The sequence below is a fragment of the Carassius auratus genome, unplaced genomic scaffold (assembly GCF_003368295.1).
Source record: "Carassius auratus strain Wakin unplaced genomic scaffold, ASM336829v1 scaf_tig00003761, whole genome shotgun sequence".
In the NCBI taxonomy this organism is placed as follows: domain Eukaryota; kingdom Metazoa; phylum Chordata; class Actinopteri; order Cypriniformes; family Cyprinidae; genus Carassius; species Carassius auratus.
This window is the reverse complement of record NW_020523543.1, coordinates 430,340-453,715: the sequence shown is the minus strand read 5'-3', so window position 1 is coordinate 453,715 and position 23,376 is coordinate 430,340. Positions and strand designations below refer to the sequence as shown.

At 36.6% G+C, this 23,376-nt stretch overlaps 1 protein-coding gene across 1 annotated transcript; it reads left to right on the top strand.

Annotated features, from left to right (window-relative positions):
* The first annotated feature begins 6,143 nt into the window (after positions 1-6,143).
* LOC113070339 (galactose-specific lectin nattectin-like) lies at positions 6,144-15,573 on the top strand. The gene is made up of 8 exons (XM_026243627.1): positions 6,144-6,267; positions 6,446-6,510; positions 6,666-6,695; positions 13,917-13,940; positions 14,032-14,120; positions 14,216-14,350; positions 14,681-14,792; positions 15,018-15,573. Exons 2-8 carry the CDS (start codon positions 6,453-6,455, stop codon positions 15,113-15,115), a joined length of 546 nt encoding a protein of 181 aa, XP_026099412.1. The 5' UTR covers positions 6,144-6,267; positions 6,446-6,452; the 3' UTR covers positions 15,116-15,573.
* The last annotated feature ends 7,803 nt before the right edge of the window (positions 15,574-23,376 follow it).

Genomic DNA, 23,376 nt, shown 5'->3' with positions numbered 1-23,376 from the left:
ACCTTTGTTCACAAAGCTGACACTTTAAAGTTTACTGTTCAGGAATCAGAATCACTCAGACTGTTATGATAATAGAGATATATAAGCTCAAACATAAAAACAAAAATAAAAATATTAAAAACATATGTTTTAAATGTATTTTAAAAAATGTTGATGTAGGAAATGAGTTTGAAAACACAGTGTAGCTAAGGCCACAAGTCTTCCAAGACTTCATAAAAAATTTCATAATCGAATCTGTAAAACTGTGAATTTTATGAAATATTTTCTAAGGCCATGTCATGTGTGTTTTTAGAGAAGGCTAATCAGATTGATTTATGGCCCTTGTCATCTCTGTAAGATCTCACATGTAAACTTTCCTGTGCTCTTTGTGTATGTTTCACTGTTGAAAACTGCCCGAATCATGATTGTATTGTTCTCACCAAACGGTTCTTTCACACCTCCGCCAAGTATGACACATTATCCGCATTATTCTTTTATCATTATTCTTTTGTTTTTATTCCACCTTTATTAGCCTTGATTGTGGTTTTTCAGGCTTTACAAAGCAACAAAGCAGCGATCTCACTTCAGTCTCTCTTTGCATTTAGCCCTTATTTATCAAAAGTCTTACTATAAAAATACAACAAAACATTTTCTTACGACCTTACGTGAATTATTGAGACAAAAATGCATTATGAAGAAGAAAAGCACCTGCTATTAGTAGCATTGGTGCTAACGTTAGCATCAAGCTACATCTGACAATTTATGAAATTATTAGTACACTTTTACTCAAAACTCACTTTAAACCCCGATCGAGTGTTTATAATAACTTCCTTTAGCGATCAGGGGTGGAATTTGGTCGTTTACTGTTGTAAAAATATGTTATTTGTAGCCTTTTTCATCGCTGCACAAGTTAGCATTTCCGATGTACATTTTCGATTTTTTTTATAAAAACGCCCCAGATCTCAAGAAATTCTCATACCAAGCTTTACTATCGTAATCGCGGGTTTATTATTCGGATATTTTGTGTGTACAGAGGTGTTTCAGTGTTGTTTTGGCCAGATAACTACCAGGAAGTGTGCAGGAAGCATGTGACACGATGGGGCGGTGTCCAGATATGAAACTCTAAGATTGATGTTTGAAAGACCCAATCAGAGTCTGAGTCACACACCGCACGAGCTGTGACTACTGCACGCACACACAGATCGCTGGGAGAGGCTGTTTATCATCTGATCGCGTAAATCCGTGGAAAATGAATAGAAATGACGATTCTGTCTGAAGAAATATGAAGTAAACATCAGTAAATATATCCATATATCTCCGCAGATATGCATCTTTGGTCTGTAAATCCTTATTGACGCTGTTCAGTGAGTCTATGTGAACACAAATAAACCGCTCTTGACGTGACTGAATATGAGTGAGTTGTGAATTTCTATTCAAAATGTGGCATAATACGGATTTATTATTTTGCACTCCTGACATAAATCACTAAATATCTGTCACTGCAACAATGTTTTATCAAAATATTGGTCAAATATCGAAGCTTGAGTCTTTAAACTTTCCATTGATGCACAGTTTGTCCAGATGAAGTAAGACAGTGATGTTTAATGTGCTGTGAAAGTGAAACAATAATAAACTGGGGCCGTCAGCGATGTTTGCACGCAAAGGGGTTAAGTCTCTGGGTATATTTGTAGCTGTAGGACCTTGGTGAACAGTCATGCCAATAAATTCAGAATCGGCTACTTCTGCCAAAGCAATTATAAGAGCCTACTTCTTCCCATCTGCGATCTGAACTAAGTTAATGATTAGCTGAAGAGGAACAATACTTAGATTGTCTGGACCTGTTCCCTGTCAAGGAGAACTGCTAAAAAAAAACTATGTCGACATTAAGTGAAGTGATAATGTGATCATACATCAGAGGACAAGTCTGTTGCAAAATACCCCCGCTCATCAGAAAACTAATTCGACATCGACATCCTGAGTCCCTTAAAATGAGCTGATTTAATTAACTTTTTTTACAAGATACAAGGACCATGTGTATCACAGCATCACATGATCACAATGTATGTAAACATCACAGAAATCGTTATTAATTAATGGACCTCAACACAAAGAACTAATACAGGACCCATCCCATGACTCTGCTTCCTGCTAGCTTGTGAATCTTTCTACGAACTGAACCTTTCACTGAACAATCTCAAAAGGACAACCATTAAGAAATCTGGAGGTTTAATGATATTTACAAATAATGTTTTATGTTTTATATATGTTTGATGTGCTCAAGGTAATCTGTGCAACTTTATTGTTTTATAACACCTTTTAGCATTTAGTGCTATTAAATGTGTGTAAGATATGAAAAGTTTAGTATTGAATGAAAGCTTAAATTATTTGCTTAAACTTGGTGTGAAAGAAATATCCAGATCCTGTATTGTGTGATTCTGTATTATGACACTTTATAGGATGTCTTCTCACATGACGATGTCACATGATGGCTAATAAGTGTACAAAGAGAAATAGTAAGGGGCGTGTCTAAGCTCTGCAACAGCATCCCATTGGAAGATCGCCATGGCTTGACCTATTTACTCCATCGCTATTAGCATTCTTGCCATCCTGAACTCAAAACCACTCCATTGAAACTTCGTGACTACTAAGAATCGTTGAAATCTTGAATACAGCGACACCATCCGAAACTCTCCAAAGTTCTGTGTAACCAGGCAACCAACCATTCACCAGGAGGGTTTTCCCAAAAGACGTCATCCGGATGTCAGATCTGCATCCACTCCGAGGCATGGGGATTCCCTGAGACGAGGCAACAAGCAAATCTCCCACTCCGCTTTTAGAGCAAATGCAAGTTAAACAAACTTAATTTCTTGCTGAAATAAGTGGAAATTGATCTTAAGCAGTAAAGACAAGACACATCTGCTTTTATTCTAACGAATAATTTACTCCTGGGACTTCATTCAAATCCGTGATAATTCTCTTCAGTTTTGTTTCTGTATGTAAACGTGTGTGTATATCCAAAAAAAAAAAAACATTGTATGGGTCAAAATTATTGATTTTTCTTTTATGCCAAAATCATTAAGATATGAAGTAAAGATTAAGAATTGATAACATTAAAGATTACTCAAGTAGCCTCATCTTAAATCTACTGCTGCTTTTGTTATCGTGTATCAATTTGCACATTTCTGCACTATTAGTTTTTTTTTTCTTATTACGGAGGCATGAGAAAATTCCAAGATAAGGAATAAACATAGAATCCTGAAAGTCTATTTTATTTCTTCCACAGAATAAAACTCAACATTCTATAAGGCAGGGGTTCCCAAACTTTTAAATGATAATGATAAATATGCTGCTGCCCCACGACCCTGCACCTCCCCCACCCACCCCACCTCGCCAACCCCTCCAGTCACAAATGTACAGCAAATCTATTTTATGCCCAGTCTCAAAGCAAACAAAGTTATATTTTATTGTTCTACGTGCAAAATCAGTGTTACGATTCTGCATGAGCCGCTCAATATCCACGTGTTCTCTCTCGGAAAGTAACCGTGCAGCTATGTTGGGTTGAACTCGTTCATTATTCTGCCATCAGGAACCAGTCGAGTAGGTCTGAGCGGCTATTTAGATGTGTCACTTTATGGTTTTCATAAAGTGTCACGTTGCTTCTCACGTGACATACTGCAGCAACAACAGAGCTGAATGAATGATGATCTGCTTTTATGTCATTTTTCATTTTTTATTTAAAATATTCGCAAATTTGTTAGATATGGCATGAAATAGCTGATAATCCGATTGTCAAATATATGCAAGTGGAAGTGTTTTGTTGTTTAACCTTTCAACGATCGCATTAGTTGAGCTGTATGCGAGATAGGCGCCCCCATCTTAGTTTGTGCCGCGGACGCAGTTCAGAGAATCGGATCTGTTGGATTTACAACACGTGAATTCATCTACTTCTCCCGAAATACATAAAAGTAAGTGGCTGTTGAACTGGGAGAATAATAAAGTAAACTTTAAAGTTACTTACTCAATGTGTATCTGATATGAATAAAACGGGTCTAATTATAATGGAAAGGATTATTATTGCCTCTTCCTTTGACATCAGTGTGTATTTTAAAAACTGTAAATGTATTGTTTTTTTAGTACTTATATGTCTGAAACCTAAAATAAACATGTGGTTGAAAACACTGAAAAGTTGTGATGACAGCTTTGAGCCCGTCTCTGGCTCAGCGCCAGCCAATGCACAAGAGCACATTTGAATTTCACGTCATGCACTGACCGGTGTGATCGTACACTACAGGGACCAGCATAGACTGATCACACAGGTGTGATCGTAAGTGCAAAAGGGTTGAATTAATTGCAACAAAAATATATAGACCCTATATACTGGTATTTTTTCCACTTTTTTCATAGAAATCATCTCACAACCCCTGCGCTGGGGTCCCGCGACCCACTGGTTCACTTTGGGAACCACTGCTATAAGGTAATGGAAGTGAACATTTGAGGAAATAATGAATAGTTTTGATGAGTGCAAGGAGCCCCGCAGGTCTATGTGAATATGAGCTCCACAAAAAAAATTATTTTATTTTTCTTATTATAATTTTATTTGTTCATGGGACCCTGCTACAGCCTTTCCTACCATACACCTGATGGATACTGACTGTAATATGGCAATCACATGAGGTGTGTTGACAGAAGATTGAATAGAGAGTGCCAGTGCACCAGCCTTGATGAAGCCTTCATAACAGCCTTCTGGATGTATTTTGTTTTCAACATTGCATATCCAATACACCTGAGAAAGACACTGACTTTCCTTCAGAGGCACATTCTCAACATTAGAAGATTCCCTTACGAAAATTAACCATGGTTTTACTACAAATAAAACCAAAAAACCATGGTTACTGTAGTTAAACCATGGTAACCACAAATTAACCATGGTTTTGCTATATTAACCATAGTTTTACCATGGTATTTGTAGTAAATCTGTGGTTTACAAATGGCAGTCAATACGCCAAAAAACCATGGGTTACTACAGTTTTACTATAATAAAACCATGGTTATTTTTCGTAAGGGTGGAGACAAGCACTGTCAGTAACTTTACTCTGAATGATAATTATTTTGTTTTAGATCCTCATGCCTCAACTGTACCATTGTCAAAAGTGCACTCGAATGACATTCACTCTTTTGAAGTTAACCCAATATGTTGGGGCTGTACAAGCACATGAACCAAATATTAGTATAACCGGTGATATAGATGAGTGCCAATCACCTTTTTTGTGATTCCATTCTTTTAGTAAACATGCACAGGAAGCATATGTACTTTTGGTACTCAGTGCAGAGTCAGTAGTACAGTTGTATTATAATATAATGGAGAAGGTTCTGGCTGCAGACTTGCACTCTCAGACCCTATCGCTCCCACTAGTGACAACACTTGCAGTCTTATTTATTTTATATTTTATTCTACTTATTGGTTACTTCTTGTTTGAATCTCTCAACATACGTTTTTTCTTTTGTGTAGGTATCGTTGACTGCAAGTCTGTCAGTCCAGATGTTAACAAATACAGCTTTTGACTTTAACTTTACAACAGCAAGTGTTACTTACCGTGTAAAGAGACGTTTGTATTCTCAAAAATAATTGTAATCTGGTTTTTATTATTGATAAACTGGTGATGACTAAGCCGTTTTGAAGGTACTTTTGAAAGTAATTTAAAATAATATTCTTTACATCTTTAATGCTGTTTTTACCTTGGATGAATTTCATTTGTTTTTATATGATTATGTGTTAATTGCTTTCTATTAATCTATAAGCCAATAGCGATTAAGAGTATGGGTTGCCTTTAGGCGGAACAGCTAGTTTTCACTAAGCCTTTTGGCACACCCCCTACCTTTCTTTCCACCAATGAGAAACCGTTTGGCACGCCCATTGCTCCAGGCTGCAGTTACCCATACTTGAAATTAAATGTCAAATATGACAACATCCACAACACCAGAGAGTCATTATTAACACAATGTTATAAAATAACCAAGTCAAGTAAATGTTTGTATTGATTTTAGGTTATGTAATGTGTGGTGCTGAATCTCATTTCTTATCATAACTCTCCTGGTTTTCCTGTGTGGGATTAGGTGTAAGATAAGGATTTGTTGTGGGTTTTGGAGACAGGAACCAATCAGACAGCAGTCTCCTCTGTGTATGAACCAAATAAAAAGAGGGGAGTCATGATCTGGTTTTGAAGAGTCAAGCATTTGTTGTTCTTCAGAGAGCTACAGACGACTTGGACGTGACTAACTTCATAGAGGGTGAGGTTTTTCAGCCGTTCAAAACTTTACACTTTACTGTTTCATAAAAGTGTGGCTTGAGTCAATGGATAATTTGAAATGCTTATATATATATATATATATATATATATATATATATATATATATATATATATATATATGTATATGTATATGTGTGTGTTTTATTCTGTTTTGTCAGGTGTGCAATGGCAGTCTGGCCTCTTTGTCTGTCTTTCTTTCTGCTCTTTGCTCTGGATGCTTCAGGTAATTGTTGTGAAGTGTATGTGGACCAGTTTTCTATTGATGCAGTTTAGCTCAAATCCCAGTGACTGTTAGTTTGGACTTGGAGATAAATTCATAATCTGATTATTTACATATTTTCTCTACACATATCCATTGTTTTTCTTTGATTATTTCAGAGGCTGCACCTCTTACTGGCACAGGCGATGGTGAGATATTTTAGTGCGTTACATTTGTTCTGTCTAGTTATAGTGTCAAAAGCAGGGTCGTCACTGGTGGGGTGATTATAGGGACCCACGGATGTGGACAGAACTCAAACACTGAACTGAGTTCTCCATCTGCACCTGAGTGAACAAAAACATAAACATACAAACACAAAAAGAGGTGAAAAGCTTAATTCAGCATCGGTGCGCTGTGTTCTGTGCACACAGAGAGCCACGTCTAAGCCCTTCAACATCAAATTGAGTTTTGCCTCTTCTTGCTTTTGAACAAATGCATAAAATATTATGTTATACCTGTCTTGGCGGTCGGTTATCTCTTAAGTGAATGTAAACAGTTGAGAAAGAAATAAGATGCATTGTCTCTTAAAGTGACTGCACCTCATTTACCAGCTGCTGTCGATGTCCTTATTTTAATCCTAGAAATCTGATAAGAAAAAATGACTCACTGCCTTTCAACTGTTTTTAATTTATATAGTGAAGATTATGCAATGCTACAGTAGGTAGACAGCCAAAACACCCTTTCTACCGCCGTACGACAACCACAACCACAAGTTATCAAACAAGCGCATCAAATCACATTTTCGCAAATAGACGTCAGCTTTGCCTTACTGATGTGTTACATTTGACTGCTTCAGTCATGGAAAATAAAAGAAAAACACTATAGTTTAAATATTTCATATATTTAGTATTTAATATATTTACAAATGAAAGTTTGGTACTTATGAAGTTATGTGCATTTCTTAGAACAAATTCAAGCAGGATAAATGTCAAGCCTGTGCCTGAGTCTGTGCTTATATTTTCTAAGCTACATGGTATTAAACCATATTTTAGATTTGACACATTAAAAAGGTGTGCAGTATTATTTATATTATATGCATCATGTGTTATATTACTCAAAAGAAATTGTGGTTTACTTTATTAAAACTGGTAGCCTATTTTAGGGGGTACATGGATTAATATGCAAAATGTCAATATTTTCATATATTATGCCCATATTTAAATTTATATTTTTAAATTCCTTTAATAAAACAACAACTGATTAAGAAATTATTGCATGTTTAGTAAAACGTAAAGCACTGTATAATTTCGTTCACATTTATTTATTTATTTAAGCCTAATTGGCCTAATTCAATTCAATTCAAGTTTATTTGTATAGTGCTTTTTACTATACAAATCATTACAAAGCAACTAGAAACAAAGCCTAGAAAAACAGAAAATTATGTTTCTGCAATATTTATTAATAGCTTATAAGTGGTGACTGTCAGTTTGTGCACATATGACAGTATTTGTAGAAAAATTTATGCAAGTCGTAGTCAGCCAGATGATGAACATTATTCATATTATTTAAGGGGAAGTCGTGGCCTAATGGTTAGAGAGTCAGACTCGCAATCGAAGGGTTGTGAGTTTGAGTCTTAAGTCGGCAGGAATTGTGGGTGGGGGGAGTGCATGTACAGTGCTCTCTCCACCCTCAATACCACGACTGAGGTGCCCTTGAGCAAGGCACCGAACCCCCAACTGCTCCCCGGGCGCTGCAGCATAAATGGCTGCCCACTGCTCCGGGTGTGTGCTCACAGTGTGTGTGTGTGTGTTCACTGCTCTGTGTGTGTGCACTTCGGATGGGTTAAATGCAGAGCACAAATTCTGAGTATGGGTTACCATACTTGGCTGAATGTCATGTCACTTTCACTTTAATAATTAATAATTATTATATGATGCAGTCACACTTGTAGCAATATTTGTTAGTTCTGTTGTTGATTCAGGGTTAGCATCATCTGAGGTCCTCTGAGGGTCAGCATCATCTCTTTTCAGGTGTTCTGGATCCAGACTGGAGCTTGTGTAAATCCTAGTTACCACGGGATGAAGATCCAGCAGAAACAGAGAAACAAAATTGAGACATCATTAGCATAGCTGCTGATCCAACAAAGTAAAATTAATTAGTTTAACCCAAGCTAATGAATAAGAATGTACATTTGATCAGATACAACTAAACTCACAATTTAAGATACATTATTCAAATGCTTGGCAAAAGAGATGCGTTTTTAATCTAGATTTAAATAGAGAGAGTGTGTCTGAACCCCAAACATTATCAGGAAGGTTATTCCAGAGTTTGGGAGCCAAATGTGAGAAAGCTCTACCTCCTTTAGTGGACTTTGCTATTCTAGGAACTACCAAAAGTCCAGCGTTTTGTGACCTTAGGGTGCGTGATGGGTTGTAACGTGGTAGAAGGCTAGTTAGGTACGCAGGAGCTAAACCATTTAGGGCCTTATAGGTAAGTAATGATAATTTGTAACTGATACGGAACTTAATAGGTAGCCAGTGCAGAGACTGTGAAGTTGGGGTAATATGATCATATTTTCTTGACCTGGTAGGACTCTTTTGGACGACCTGTAGCTTGTTTATTGAAGAAGCAGGACAACCACCTAGAAGTGCATTACAATAGTCCAGTCTAGAGGTCATGAATGCATGAACTAGCTTTTCTGCATCAGAAACAGATAACATGTCTCGTAGCTTGGCAATGTTTCTAAGATGGAAGAATGCAGTTTTTGTAACATGGGAAATATGATTTTCAAAAGACAAGTTGCTGTCTAATATAACACCCAGATTTTTGACTGTAGAGGAAGTAACAGTACATCCGTCTAGTTGCAGATTTTAATCTACAAGATTCTGTGTAGTTTTTTTGGTCGAATAATTAATATCTCTGTCTTATCCGAATTTAATTGGAGAAAATTATTTGTCATCCAATCTTTTACATTTTTAACACACTCTGTTAGCTTAGATAATTGAGAAGTTTCATCTGGTCTCTTTGAGATATATAGCTTAGTATCATCAGCATAACAGTGGAAACTAATCCCGTATTTTGTAATAATATTACCAAGGGGCAACATGTATATTGAAAATAGAAGGGGACCTAGGACAGATCCTTGTGGCACTCCATATTTTACTGTTGATAAATGAGATGACTCCCCATTTAAGTAAACAAAATGGTAGCGATCTGACAGGTAAGATCTAAACCATCTTAGAGCCTGCCCTTGAATACCTGTATAGTTTTGTAATCGATCTATGAGTATATGATGATCTATGGTGTCGAACGCAGCACTAAGATCAAGTAAAACTAGAAATGAAATGCAGCCTTGATCTGACGCAAGAAGCAGGTCATTTGTAATTTTAACAAGTGCAGTTTCTGTGCTATGGTGGGGCCTGAAACCTGACTGATAATCTTCATACAGATCATTTTAAAACAAGAAACAAATTAATTAACGTCCTCACGATTAAACTCAAGTTCTCTCATTATAAAAAATGCACACATTCAAGAAAATGCACACAATGTAAAAAATTGTTTTATCAATAAACAACTTAAGGGAGACAAGAAGTAAAGGGAGCCTTCTTTACTTGCTTTTAGGGCTGGGCGATAGCATATGGCCTAGAAAAAATCCCAGCTTTATTCAGAAAAAATCTGATTTATGATTTACATCGATTTTAAAATCAATATTCAAATGACAAAGAAATTTTTCAAAACAAATTTTAATATACTTCTTTATCATTCATTTACCAGTCAAATTTATAACGGAGACAAGATGATAAAAAAACTGTAATGTTATTATCTAAATGCTGGAAAGACCTTTATTTTATTTTATTATATTTTCTTGTTAATACTAGCCCATCATGCATCTAACCATCCACTCGGCATTAAAAGCTGTTAAGACTGGTAACTCCGCAGTGTGTCAGTGTCATAGACGGAGGACAGAGCAAGTGTAAATATATTTTCTAGTCTATATTTCCATCTCGTTATGCCACTGGTTTATTGACAGTTTTTTTTCTTATATAACTTATTTGTAAATAGAGCAGTCACTGTCTGTGTGTACACTGGGGTGCATTTCCCAAAACCATAGTTGCTAACCTGTTAACTTCGTTGGTTGGCAATAGGAAATTGCATTGCAACCAACAACTAACTTAGTTAGCAACTATGGTTTTGAGAAATGCACCCCTGGACGTGAGAGTTGTCGTATGCTAAAAGTGTGTCTAAACTTGATGACATCACACTATAGTGTCAAATCATCTGAACACAGTGTCAGTACATTTCTTCATAAACAGAACGAGCATCAGTTCACTGATGGGGATCGTGTCCAGTGTATCCATCACTGTGTTCTGTTGTCTTTTGTAGGATCACGCCACTTAGACCTGGCGTGAGTTTATTAATGGGTTATGTTACAGCACTGCTTGGCGCTGGTTGATTTTTGGTGTATGTGCTGTGCTTGTGCTGCCGCATTCATCTGTATTTCTTCTGGTAAAACATCTCTCTCACTCGGCAGCAGAGTCTGTGAGCAGCAATAACTTCCCCTCCGTGTTCAGAGCATCAGCTGCGTGCACACTGATACCAGGAACACGCTCCGCCTTCCATGGATAAAGTATGAAAATAACAGGAGAGTTTCAAAGTGGCTTAGGCTATTGTGTGTGTTAACTTTTTTTCCCTATCACATGCCAAACTAATAACATTGTAAGCATTAAATATATAATTGCTGCTTTCTGCTGTGCAAATTTTGTTTGTGATGCAAATAACAGTACATTTTCATCAGTTATTTTATCTAAACGGATCAATTCCTTCAAGATTTCAAAATCAGATAGCATGCTGATAATGTAGTAGCACTGTAAGATTACATTCGTTTGAATGCATTATTGCGAAAGCGATTGTGAGTGAATGTGCTGTATCTGTTTAAATCATGCTTTAACCCGAAAATAATCATTAAAAGAAACATACTGTAACGCCACGCCAGCAGAGGGAGCCGTCACCAGAGTATTGACTGTTCACCACTCCCTCTGCTTCTACAGTCATTTCCTGTTTGGGACTATTTAACATGTGCTAGCATGTCACTTCACTGGGAAATATTGCCAGTTAACCTGCCTTACCAAGTGTTTTCCTTGTGAGTATTCTGACTGCCTGTTCGATCACGATTCTGCCTGTTACCTCATTCACGTCTCTTGGATTGCCCCTTTGGATTTATTGCTTGATTGGACTGATGTTTGTGTTTGACCTGTTCGTCTGCCTACTCGTCTCTGTCTACTGGATAACCCCTGTGTATGTTGAAAGATCGGACTGCCCTTACGGTACTGACACATTGCCTGGTAACACGACTCTGTTTGTACGATCTTCCTTTAATAAAATCCTGCAAATGGATTCACATTCTGTCTCAACCTCTTTGTTACACATACAAACTCCTATAGCCTGTAACATCCAGCTCGACTATTGCAGGCATTATAACCTTCTGATCAAGCCATAGGTAAATATGTTTAACATTAGGTCTTGCTGCATATGCAGTTATATTACGGTCTGTTGGCATGAATTGTACTCATGATGGAGGCTCTTGGAGAAACCATGATGCTCAGATGCTTAAAAACATCCTCTCCTCACTCCAGTCAGAACCACTCTGCGCTGCTCATCCTCTGCTCGGCAGCATGTCTTTGTGTCAGATGCGCGGAGAGGGTTGAGCCCTGAGTGGAGCGTTGGTGAATGTTAAAAAGAAATCGATTTTCATTCAAACAAACTGATGTAAATTACATATTCAAATTAATCAGTAAAATCTATTTATCACCCAGCCCTACTTGCTTTCTTATAATTTAATATAAACAATAATTGCAGCTGCATTTAAATGCAGGTGTGTACAATATGTGCAAGATTTGCACTGCACGTGTGATGCTGAGTGCAATGTGCAGCATTTTTTCTTAATTGTTTTATCTTCATTACAAATCTTGTTTGGTTTTATTTTGGATAATTGCATGTAACCTTGTAATGCATATGCAAAATGTGAATTATAATTCATATGTTTGTGCAAAAATTCATAATACGCATTTAAGACCGGGAGGCGCCCTCTCGGTCACTTAAATTTTTTTCCTTATAATGAATTTACTTAAAATTGAGGTGTCTCACATACATTAAAAATATATCTACAGAAAGCTTGAAATGTCTTTTAAACGAAAACTAAAGCATTATGTAATCTGTGAATGTTGCATTTCTCTCTAAAGGCACGACCATGTGGAGAGAGCCAGCACTGTGAATTTCATCTTGTAGCTGACAAGACAACATTTGTTTATTAATAAATAATTAAAATGTCTCATTGTACACAATTATTAGGCTACTTCTGCCTATGCTTTGTGGCTTACTTAATGCATGTGCTTGAGCGTGGAATATATTAACTTGATTATGTAAATGTGACATAAATGTCTGATAACCAAAACGAGTCCTATCTAAACCTGGTAAGCAAGTTTGAAACCCTCATTAGACACTGTCCATTTAAAAGAGATTCACAATTTTATCTCAACCCCCACAAGCTATATAGAACTACCCCCCAAAAAACCCAGCCCCCTCCAGCTGAACTAAATTTGGTGTGTTTATTTGGCTGTGAGGAACGATGTGTTTTCATTTTACTGAGTTGAAACATGCCTGCACTCACAATCAGCCCTACTCTTTGTATTCATTATTTACTTGCAGCCCATATTATTATTTTCACAAGACCATAATGATAATAACAAATTATCAATTAATAATTAATCATTATTTTATGAAAAATCATTGTTATTTGTGATCGTTGATGTTTGCGGAAGGCTTTAAGACAAAGCGGAATCCTCCGTCGGCTGCTCCCGCCTCACATCGCGTGGGACTCCGCTAACAGACTCCGCTTCAGAGTCTGCAGTTTGACTTTACTAAATCAGATTGAGGCGAATACAACTACGAAATACCAACATTTAGCAAGGAAGGAAAAAATTCATTCTACCTGAAGGAAGATGTATTTCATTGAGCTAATGCTGTTAAAGAGAGAGAGAGAGAGAGAGAGAACCAGTCTAGGACTATTCTTAAACTTGGAGCTCATTATATTGAAGTACAAATCCAAACACCAGAAACGTTATGCATTTTATGAATAATGAAACTTTATGACAAGTGAAGTAAAACAAATTTTTGGATCGTTCCTTATTTTTTCCCTTATTTTCTACAAGAATAAACATAACATATTACCTGACGGTAGTTTCGCGAATGGTTTTAACACGTGACTGACAGTTAACGCCGCGGCACGGTAATACCCATTTAGGTTGTCAACCTACTGTATTTTACATTTGATTATATGGTTTCTATACCTGGACAATTACAAACATAAACCCTGTTTAATTTGTATCTTTGGTCTGTTTATTTCTTTGTGCTATTTACACAATTTTAAACAGGGACCTGTCCCCTGGTCAGACAAGGTGCGTATACATACAATATCAATCTGATCTCGGCTTAATGAAAATACTAAAGATTTAAGGCAGCAAAAATACTAACAAAACTTTTTTATAGCAACCTGTGAAACTGAAAGTGGATGGTCTGCATATGAAGGTAGATGCTTCCGCTTTTTTAACTTTCAGCGTTCCTGGATTGATGCAGAGGTATGAGATGCCATCTTATCATAGGGATTCCTTCATTTCTAAGTCTTGAAATTTTCAGTTAGTTAACAATAGTTTTTATGTCCTACTCTCTTTAGAAACAGTGTTTGGGCTACGATGGGAACCTGGCCTCTGTACACAGTTATGATGAGTACATCTTCATACAGGACCTGATTAAATCTCAAACTCAAGCTTCAACTCTGTCCTGGATAGGAGGCTATGACGCTGTTTCAGTATGTTTGTTTTACATTTGTTTAGCGTACTTGTCAATGGCCATTCTTTTTCTTTAGTGTATTGTAGTTGTTTTTGAGTTATGTCCTAGTATTAAAGAAAGATTAGGATACAGCTGATATTAGACATGTTAGTTCTACTGGTTTCTATAGAGAAACACAAACATGTTTTAGATGCGTAAACATTATGTACTGTAATTCAAATGGTTAGTGTGAACATGTTTTTAATATTTACGAATATTAAATAATGCCATGCAATGCGGTTTTGCTGTCGTGTTCATCACAGTGCCAAATACTTAAATAAATAGGATATTTTTGGTGTTCTGTTCACAGGAGGGAACATGGCTGTGGAGTGATGGATCAAAACTGAACCTAGAGATATGGGCTCCTCCACAACCTGACAATTGGAATGGAGTAGAGCATTGTCTTGAGATGAACTATCATTGTGAGTGTTTTAAATGTTTATGAAATATCATCACTATCTTTATTTATTTTTTTGTCTTGTAAGTCCTTAGTAGCCTCAATTCATATAACCAACCGATATTAACTTCACCTGATGTTTATGAAATGGTAAAGGAATAGAATTGGCTGTATTACCTTAAGAAGCATTACATTTGATCAGAATAATTATACTGTAACAATAATAGACTTTTTTTGCTTCCTGCTATAGCTTTGAGCAACTGGAATGACCAACTCTGTCATGAAAAAAGGCCTTTTGTGTGTGTGAAGAAATACACATCAGTATATAAGCTTCATGTTACATTTTGAATGTCTTATGGTCTTGAATCAAAGGAATAGTTGACCAAATTACAATATTTAAATCATCGCTTACCCTCAGTCGATCCAAGATAAATATTAGTTCTTCATCAGAACAGATCTAAAGAAATATAACTTTACATCAATTGTTTATTGATGGAGATACTCTGCAGTGAATGGGTGCCATCATAATGAAAGCTCAAACAGCTGATCATGAAAACATCACAATAGTCCACACGACTCCAGTCCATCAATTAATGTCTTGTGAAGTGAAAGGCTGCAAGTTTGTATCCAGTTTTTCATTTTTTGGTCAAATGCTCCTTTAATTCTCTGATTCCTTTACTAATGTTTAAGTAGAACTCAATAAATATCAAGCAGTTGCATTTAATTTTTTCTGTGGGGTTCTGTCTCATCACACGTATCAGATGTGCATAAACTTTGAATCTGCACAAATAAAATTATACATCAGAGGTGCTTTGCTTTTGTCATGCCATTGTGCTATAATAATAGGAAATAAATAAAAACATTTGTTAATCGAGTTACATTAAAACAAACTATTAAATAATTCAAGGAGTAGTGTGCCAAAGAAACTTTTGTCAAAATGTCTATTTCATGAAATGACAAAGCTTATATAAAGCAGCAACAATACAAATACAAACTCCTTTAAGTGTTGATGATTGGTCCACTGTCAGGAGAAACAGGCTGGATTCAGTGGTTACTCTGAGCTTTATTGAAAGCAGATAAGACAAGGCAGATGAGTATCGTTCCACAGTTTAGCTCGTTCGACAGCCGAATACCAGAGACATGAGCGCTGGAATCTTCTTGGAGTACTGCATTCGTGAGAACAAGAAACTAGAAGAACATTGAGAACAGGTGGCGAACAATTAAGGTTAACAACGGAGAAACAAGGAGGGCGGGGAAAACTCAATCAAACAGGTAGACGCAGTGAGCTGTCAAACCATCCAAACACACATTCATAACCCCAAAAGGCAGGTGATCAGCCCCAAAACCTGACATCCACATTAAAGAGATGCTTTAATTGCATGTTTGTCATGTTATCAAATTGTGAAATAAGTCAATGGCAATTCAGGAGTTAAGGGTCTAAAATGAGGAGGGTCTGGCTGTAGACATGCTTTTAAAATGATTTCTTGATTAATTAATTTAAAGACTGCAAGGGACATCACTTGTGGAAGTGCAGGGGTCTGAGAATTCAAGTAAGTAGTGTTATCATATCCTTTGTGTCAGATTGATGATTTATTAACCTGATTTATGGCCTGATTTATGAGGGGTCCAGTCTGCGTTGACTGACAGGTTGTCATATGTCAAATGTGTACATGGTCAGATTTGGGTTGATTTATGGCTATATGACCTGTCTGTCACAGTGACTGCCATGTAACTGGGTTACTGTCACCCTTGGTGACAGAGGTGTCTCTAAATCAAACGATCAAACAGATCTCAGATTTGACTTTTGATGTATTTATTACTGGATATATGATGGTTATATCTCTAACCAGAGCTGTGGGGGGTTTTGTGGAGTTCCTTCCTGAGCAGTTACTCACTTCCAGTCAGGTTTGGGTTCTTCCTGGAAAAAATGGCTGAGCAAAAGTGAGTGTAATGACACCTTTACAGGATCAATGTTTGTTTGATCTATATAGTATATGTTGATACCTAGACACCAACAGTGTGGCTACCGACTGGTCTACATCCACCTCTGAAAAGGAGGTTGTCTGGGCGTCTGGCTTCTGTGTTTGCTTTAGGTCAACACCTTTGGTGGATTGGTGTCTAGACCCAAGAGCCCAAAGCTTCTCGCCTGTCCGTTTTCCTCCTCTGATGTAGTCTGTGTCCAGTATAATGTTTTAATATGTTTGTTAACGGTAATGTAGTTTGTTTGGGGGTTGGAGGATATCCAGACACGTGTCCATCTCAAACCTTTATACGGTTCAGTTCTGCTTGATCTATAGGCTAAATACTGATCGCTAAGCAATCGCTGTTTTGATAGTTTGCAACAATACTGGAATGCTCTGGAAATACGTATGTACAACATATTTTCCATGTCAATAAAGAATTATAAGAATTAAAGAGTTCACCAAGAACATTACCCATCACACTTTCTATATGCTTCTGAAAAGGTGTTATGTTTGGGCATGTTCTTTCTACCTCATCTGTATGTGTGTATGCTAACACCTGTGTAGGATCAGTACAACCTGATCTGTAGGTTGAACAGATAAACTTATGAGGAGTCTTAAGTTAAAAATGATCCAACATCCTTGCTCACCGTCCTTATCCACCAAATCCACCTCACCTAACAATTTATTTCTGACTGTGAAGGAGGTTGTGGGGTCTAACTGACAGTGGATGCGGGTATCATCTATGAAGATACCCAGATAGCAACAGACTCCGGGGCGAATCCGCCTTCAAGTCGCCTGCTCCGCTGTAAGCTCGGATTCAATTCGACAACGCGCACAGAATATGCCCCGCCTCCGCTCAGCGCACAGAATATGAGTCAGTTGGCGGACTCGTCACAGACGCTGGGCAGATTCACTAACCGGACGCGCCTTTTTCAATTATCGCAGTCACTGAATCCTTCTCCTCACCGTGGAAAAGCTGGAGCCGAAGGCCGGTGAAGACTGAACACGGAAAGAATAGTTAAAATATGCTTTATTTGAACAGTTGTAACCAGTAACTTTACCGTTAATAGCTTTTCTTTTTTTTTTTTTTTTTTATGTTTGTAATTTTAAAAAATGACTGTGGCCAAGTTAGCTCTTCAGTGTTAACTCAGAATTGAGTGAAAAGTAATTTGGCAAATAATCTTTTGAGTAAAACGCTATTTGGACATAATTTCTTTATCTTTCTGGTAGGTTGGGTGATTTAATGAGCTTATTAAATAAGGTTTCCGTCCAGGGGTGGGCTAAGGGGGCTGGAGCCCCGAATGTTTTCAGTTAAGCCCCGAATGTTTTTATTACCACCATGCCATCATAAATATCTTTTGACTCTCAGGTCTACAGGGTCTGTCATTTTACGCGTTGTCATTAACACCCGACGAAACCCGCCCACTGAATCTAGTGCTTCTGACTGACATGGAAAATGGCCAACCATCGATGAGCGCCTGTACGATCCAGCCAATGAAATGAGATCTTTTTGTTGGCATGTAGTATTTTACTAGATCAATTTATTTGATAATTAAAATGGATATTTCAAAATTCTTCAAAAAGATGAAGTAAAACACCCCCATGCAACACTTGAACGCCAAGATACATCAGCTTCAGGTATCTGTAAATTTTAATAATAGTATTATATTTCTTTTTCGGTTTTAAATCGTGTCTGATTTAACGTTACATTTTGAACATCTAACAGTTAAGGGTTGCGCAGCACAGTCTCTAGGACACACACACACACACAGAGAGAGAGAGAGCGGTTATAATGTTTGGTTAGCACGGCCTGTGGCAGACTTTTCGTGTCAGGGCAACAATGCAATAAACAAGATAATAAAAAAAGACATATTTCGCGAAGGAAATGGTTCCAAACAAAGCATGTGGTTGTGCTCTGCAGCAACGCACAGCGGTGTTTACTGAACAAATTTGCTTAAGTAAATGATTCACTGACCCATTCATAAAAACAGTTGCTAACTTTTTCTGAATGAATCATCCGTTTCTAACGAATCCATTGATTAAATGACTGACCGACTCACTCATTAAGGCAGTGGCATGCCGCCACCTAGTGGCAAAGTATCATTCTAATTTTTTTCATAATTTCATATTTCTGTATTCCAAATTTTATATTTGAAGGATTTTTCTGGGCTAAGCCCCGGATCTCCACTCACCCTAGAACCGGCCCTGTTTCCGTCCAATCCGAGCTAAACGCAAATTTTCACTCCTTTCGAGTAACATAGGAGGGAGATAAGCTAATTTTAGGCCTAACGTTACCTGTTTTTTTTCACTGAACTTCTAGTTGTTTGAGTCTATTTTTTTGTTTACATATGACTATGCTCCACCTCATGTAATGTTGTTTCAGATCATTATTTCATATCATATTAATTCATAATTAATAAGTTACAGTGTGTGTGTTTGTTTGTGTGTGTTCTGTTGCAGCTTACAACTCATTAAAGTGCTACCAGTGTGTTTTTGGAGTATTTCTTCTTTCTATTTCATCTTTCGTCTCAGGAAAGTAAGATTAAAAACTGTTTTATACTTGATTTTGTCAAATACTGATAATGGTCCACAACTACAGCTTTTAACATGTAATAAATGTGCCATTTTTAAAAGATTCATACCATTATTTCTTACCATATTAATTCATAATTAATAAGTTACCGTGTGTGTGTGTGTGTGTGTGTTTGTGTTCTGTTGCAGCTTACAGCTCATTCAAGTGCCACCAGTGTGTTTTTTGGAGTATTTCATCTTTCAATTTCATCTTAACTGAACATCTGAGTAAAGTAAGATTAAAAACTGTTTTAAACTGGATTTAGCCAGCTATTTTGTCAAATACTGATAATTAGGGCTGGACGATTAATCGAAAAGTAATTGAAACCAAAATTCAGAACCTGTTACTGACGTAAAACACAGAGACGGCGCACGAGCAGTGAGCCATGTGTCTTCACTAAACTCTGATAGTTGTATGTGTATTATGGTTTATGTGTATTAGCCTACGATTTGCCAGTTTAGACATTCAAGCGATTATATGATCCGATGTGTATTATATTGAGCTACCGTGCTCACACAGCTGCATTGTGGCACGAAAACAGAAACTAGTTGTAAGCGCTGTCCTGTGATTTATCACTAAAGTAGCTAAGAAACTCAAAAGTTATTATAGCATATATTTTTCTACTTTTGAAGGAACTATTTACAACCCACAGCTTCATAATTAATAAAGAAATGATATAACTAATTCACACAAGCAATCGCTCTCATTATGTACTGGTACTGTGCTAATTTATTTTTATCTGATTTACAACAAGCAGAAATATGTTAGAAATGTTATGAACCACAGATAAAATAACTGCTGAAAGTTAGCTATGTCATGTCAGATCACTCTTTCAAAAGGAAAAAATATCCCATCTTTAATAGTCAAGCAAATTTACAGTACAAACCTTGTAAGTGAACTATTAGGGCAAAACAAACAAATAAAATAATCATTAATTAATAATTGAGGTAAAATGTTTAATTAATCGAGGTTTTGATTTTAGGTCATAATCGTCCAGCCCTACTGATAATGGTCCACACTACAACTTTTAACATGTAATACACGTGCCATTTGATTTCAAAAGATTCATACAAGGTTAAAAGTTTAAAAAACCTACATTTTAAGCTGTTTCTTAGGTTGTGTTTGTTATTGGAAACAAGGTTTGCATTATATATAACACTGTGGAAAGCAGTGATGGAGTCTACATAGAGGAGGAGATTAAACCAAAGAGAAGGCCAAACCCAATGTTAGTATATACATATATTATCCTTTATATTCTACATTAACTTTTTGGCCTTTATATTTTCTCAAAAACATAATTTAGTATAAAAATCAGAATACTCTTAACACAACTACAACAGGATTGTCATAGCATTCTCAAACAATTACACTAATTTACAACTTGTTGTAATTTTCAACCCTGATTGTTGTATTTTTTTTCAACCCATTTTATAGTCATTTCTTTGGAGGCACAGATGATGACAGTGAGGAGGAAAGTCATCCTCATAAAAAGAGAGCCAGGGGTCCAGCCAAAGTCTTAACCGAAACCACCAGCTTCTGTTATCTCTCCACCAGCTCCTGTTATATCAGCACCACCTTTTATCCCAAAAAGCGGCACAGCTGCTCCTCCTACACTCACTTCACCAGCTCACTGTGCACAGACACCAGCAGAAAAGCAAACCCCTTCTACAAGAAAGGTCTACAGACCAACCTGACGGGGGGAAGAAGTGGATCAGACAGTATCGCCTGCTCTGGTGAGCAATACCTCATCCGATATAAGACTCAAATAGTGTTTATTTTGTCAACTATTTTTTAATTGTAGTCTTTGTCCTGTCAAATTAAATGTTTAGCTTTTATCATATTTAGTCAACCTTATCCTATTTTGGTTAAGTCATTTTTAGCTGACTAAACATCAGGAGATTTTAATCTAGTTTTAGTCAATGAAAACTTTTGAGCAAAAAAATAGAAACAATTATTTAGCTCAAAATTATAATTATCATTTGAGAATTTTTTTTTTTTCATTTCATCAGAATAATTGCACTTTCACATAAAAGCACATATCAAGAGAATGAAGTGTACCCATGTTTTATTTTACCTCATCTAGTGTGCTGATCTATTATAGGCTATTTATCATTTTTTTTAAAACACGCTACATTAAAACAAGACACTTACTGCAAAAATTAATACAGAAAATTAAATTAAACCATTTAAATGATGTAAATGATAACAGCAATATATAAAATAACAGCAAAAAATACTTTATATAAGCCCATTTATTCAGCAACCACAATCGCAAACAATCGAGTGGAAATCAATGTTTGGATTTATTACAGTTCATCGTTGAGAAGATAAATTGTGAAGGAACACAGACTGGCTGAATGATACTTTTATTTGAGTAGAAAATCTCAATGGATTTCATGTGTTACGAAGCATGTTTGAGCTTCAGCAAGAACCAATGAGGTTCATTCTCATGTGTTACACAGCGCATTTGAGCTTCCTCAAGAGATTTGTTCTCGCGCATTAAGCCGGTTCGGTTGAGCTTAAATTTGTTCACTGATCAATGTTTATTTGTGAATAAAAGCCTAAATTAAATTATTTGAGGCCTCTTTTAAAAAATAAATAAATAAGAATAATAATAACTTTCTCTTTCTATCTGTTAAGTGGAATGTATGCCTTAATAAGTTATTTATTTATTTATTTATTTTTACAGCTGCAGAAGACCACATTATGAGTTTATTGGAATTAATAAAACACCAGCAGGAGCAAATAATTGCTAAAGTAAATTATTTGACGAGCAAGTTGAACCCGGCAGCCTGAGACATGGAAATGCCTGACAACCCAGTGGCTCAGAAATCCTGCAAATAACCAAATAAAGTTGAGTGTGGTGAGTTTTTTTTTTCTCAATCTCATTACACTGGAAATGTACATTACATTATCATTTATTATTATTATTTTTTACAGCGCATGCTAATCTTAGGGAGTGAAAAATGCATGCTGTGTTAATTATTTTTAATGTGATAAACAAATTTTTATGAGCCGTTTTAGAAATGTTTAATGGTCTTTCAGCCAATTAGAAAGTCATATGTCTATTAAATAACTTGTGCTGTATTAGGTTTGCTCCTAAATGAACCTGGATAGCCATCACCTCTCTCTTAGCATTACACAGTAGTGTAGTGCAAATGTTACCCTACTTATGGGTCTGATTTAAAGTTGTAGTGACAAATGGAGCAAACCATAATTTTGGCACAAAGCCTAAAGCCTCGTGCACACCAGGACGGTTATCAAGTAAGCTTATCGCAAGTATTTTTCATGACGTTTTTCAGTGCGTCTTTGTGTTCATGCCCAAGCAATTTTCACTGACGATGTGCCAAGTGAACATACAAATTCACTCCCTGACAGTAGAGGAGCTTTTTGAAAAATAGAAATACCCTGGTACACAAGGTGGCAATGCACATCTTTACACTTTACAGTCTGCACTATATACCTGTCTGCTGACAAGGAGCTCCAGCGATGAAGAATTTATTAATCTGTTGAATGACGAAAGACGACAGAAAAGGTGCAGATATTGGATACATCCCGTAGTTTAAATCTATCGACTGATTCCTCTTCATTGTTGTCTTAATAGGTATCAACGTGTGCTCGGCAAGACTGTTTTGTGCTTGAGCGTCACCAATTCGTGTTTTATTGTAACTTCAGCAGAAACTTAAGCTTGCTGTTTTGCGTGTTGGTGTGCATACTCACATTAGCGCCCTTTGTTTAGTCACGAGGCATTAAACATAAATGTGCGCAATAATCGCCCTGGTGTGCACAAGCCTTAAGGTTACACTACCTGTTGGTCCCATTAAGCAATTTGGGCAAACTGTACCAGATGTATTTTTGAGTGCAGTTTTCCCAAAACTGTCAATATATGCTGTTATATACACTAAACATCAAATATATGGCACAGGGGACATTTATTTCCCTCAGTTAAAGTGTTAGTTCACCCAAAAATAAAAAATTTTCATTCATTTATCCCCCTGATGCCGTTCTACACCCGTAAGACCTTGGTTCATCTTCGAACACAAATTAAGATATTTTGATTAAATCCGAGGGCT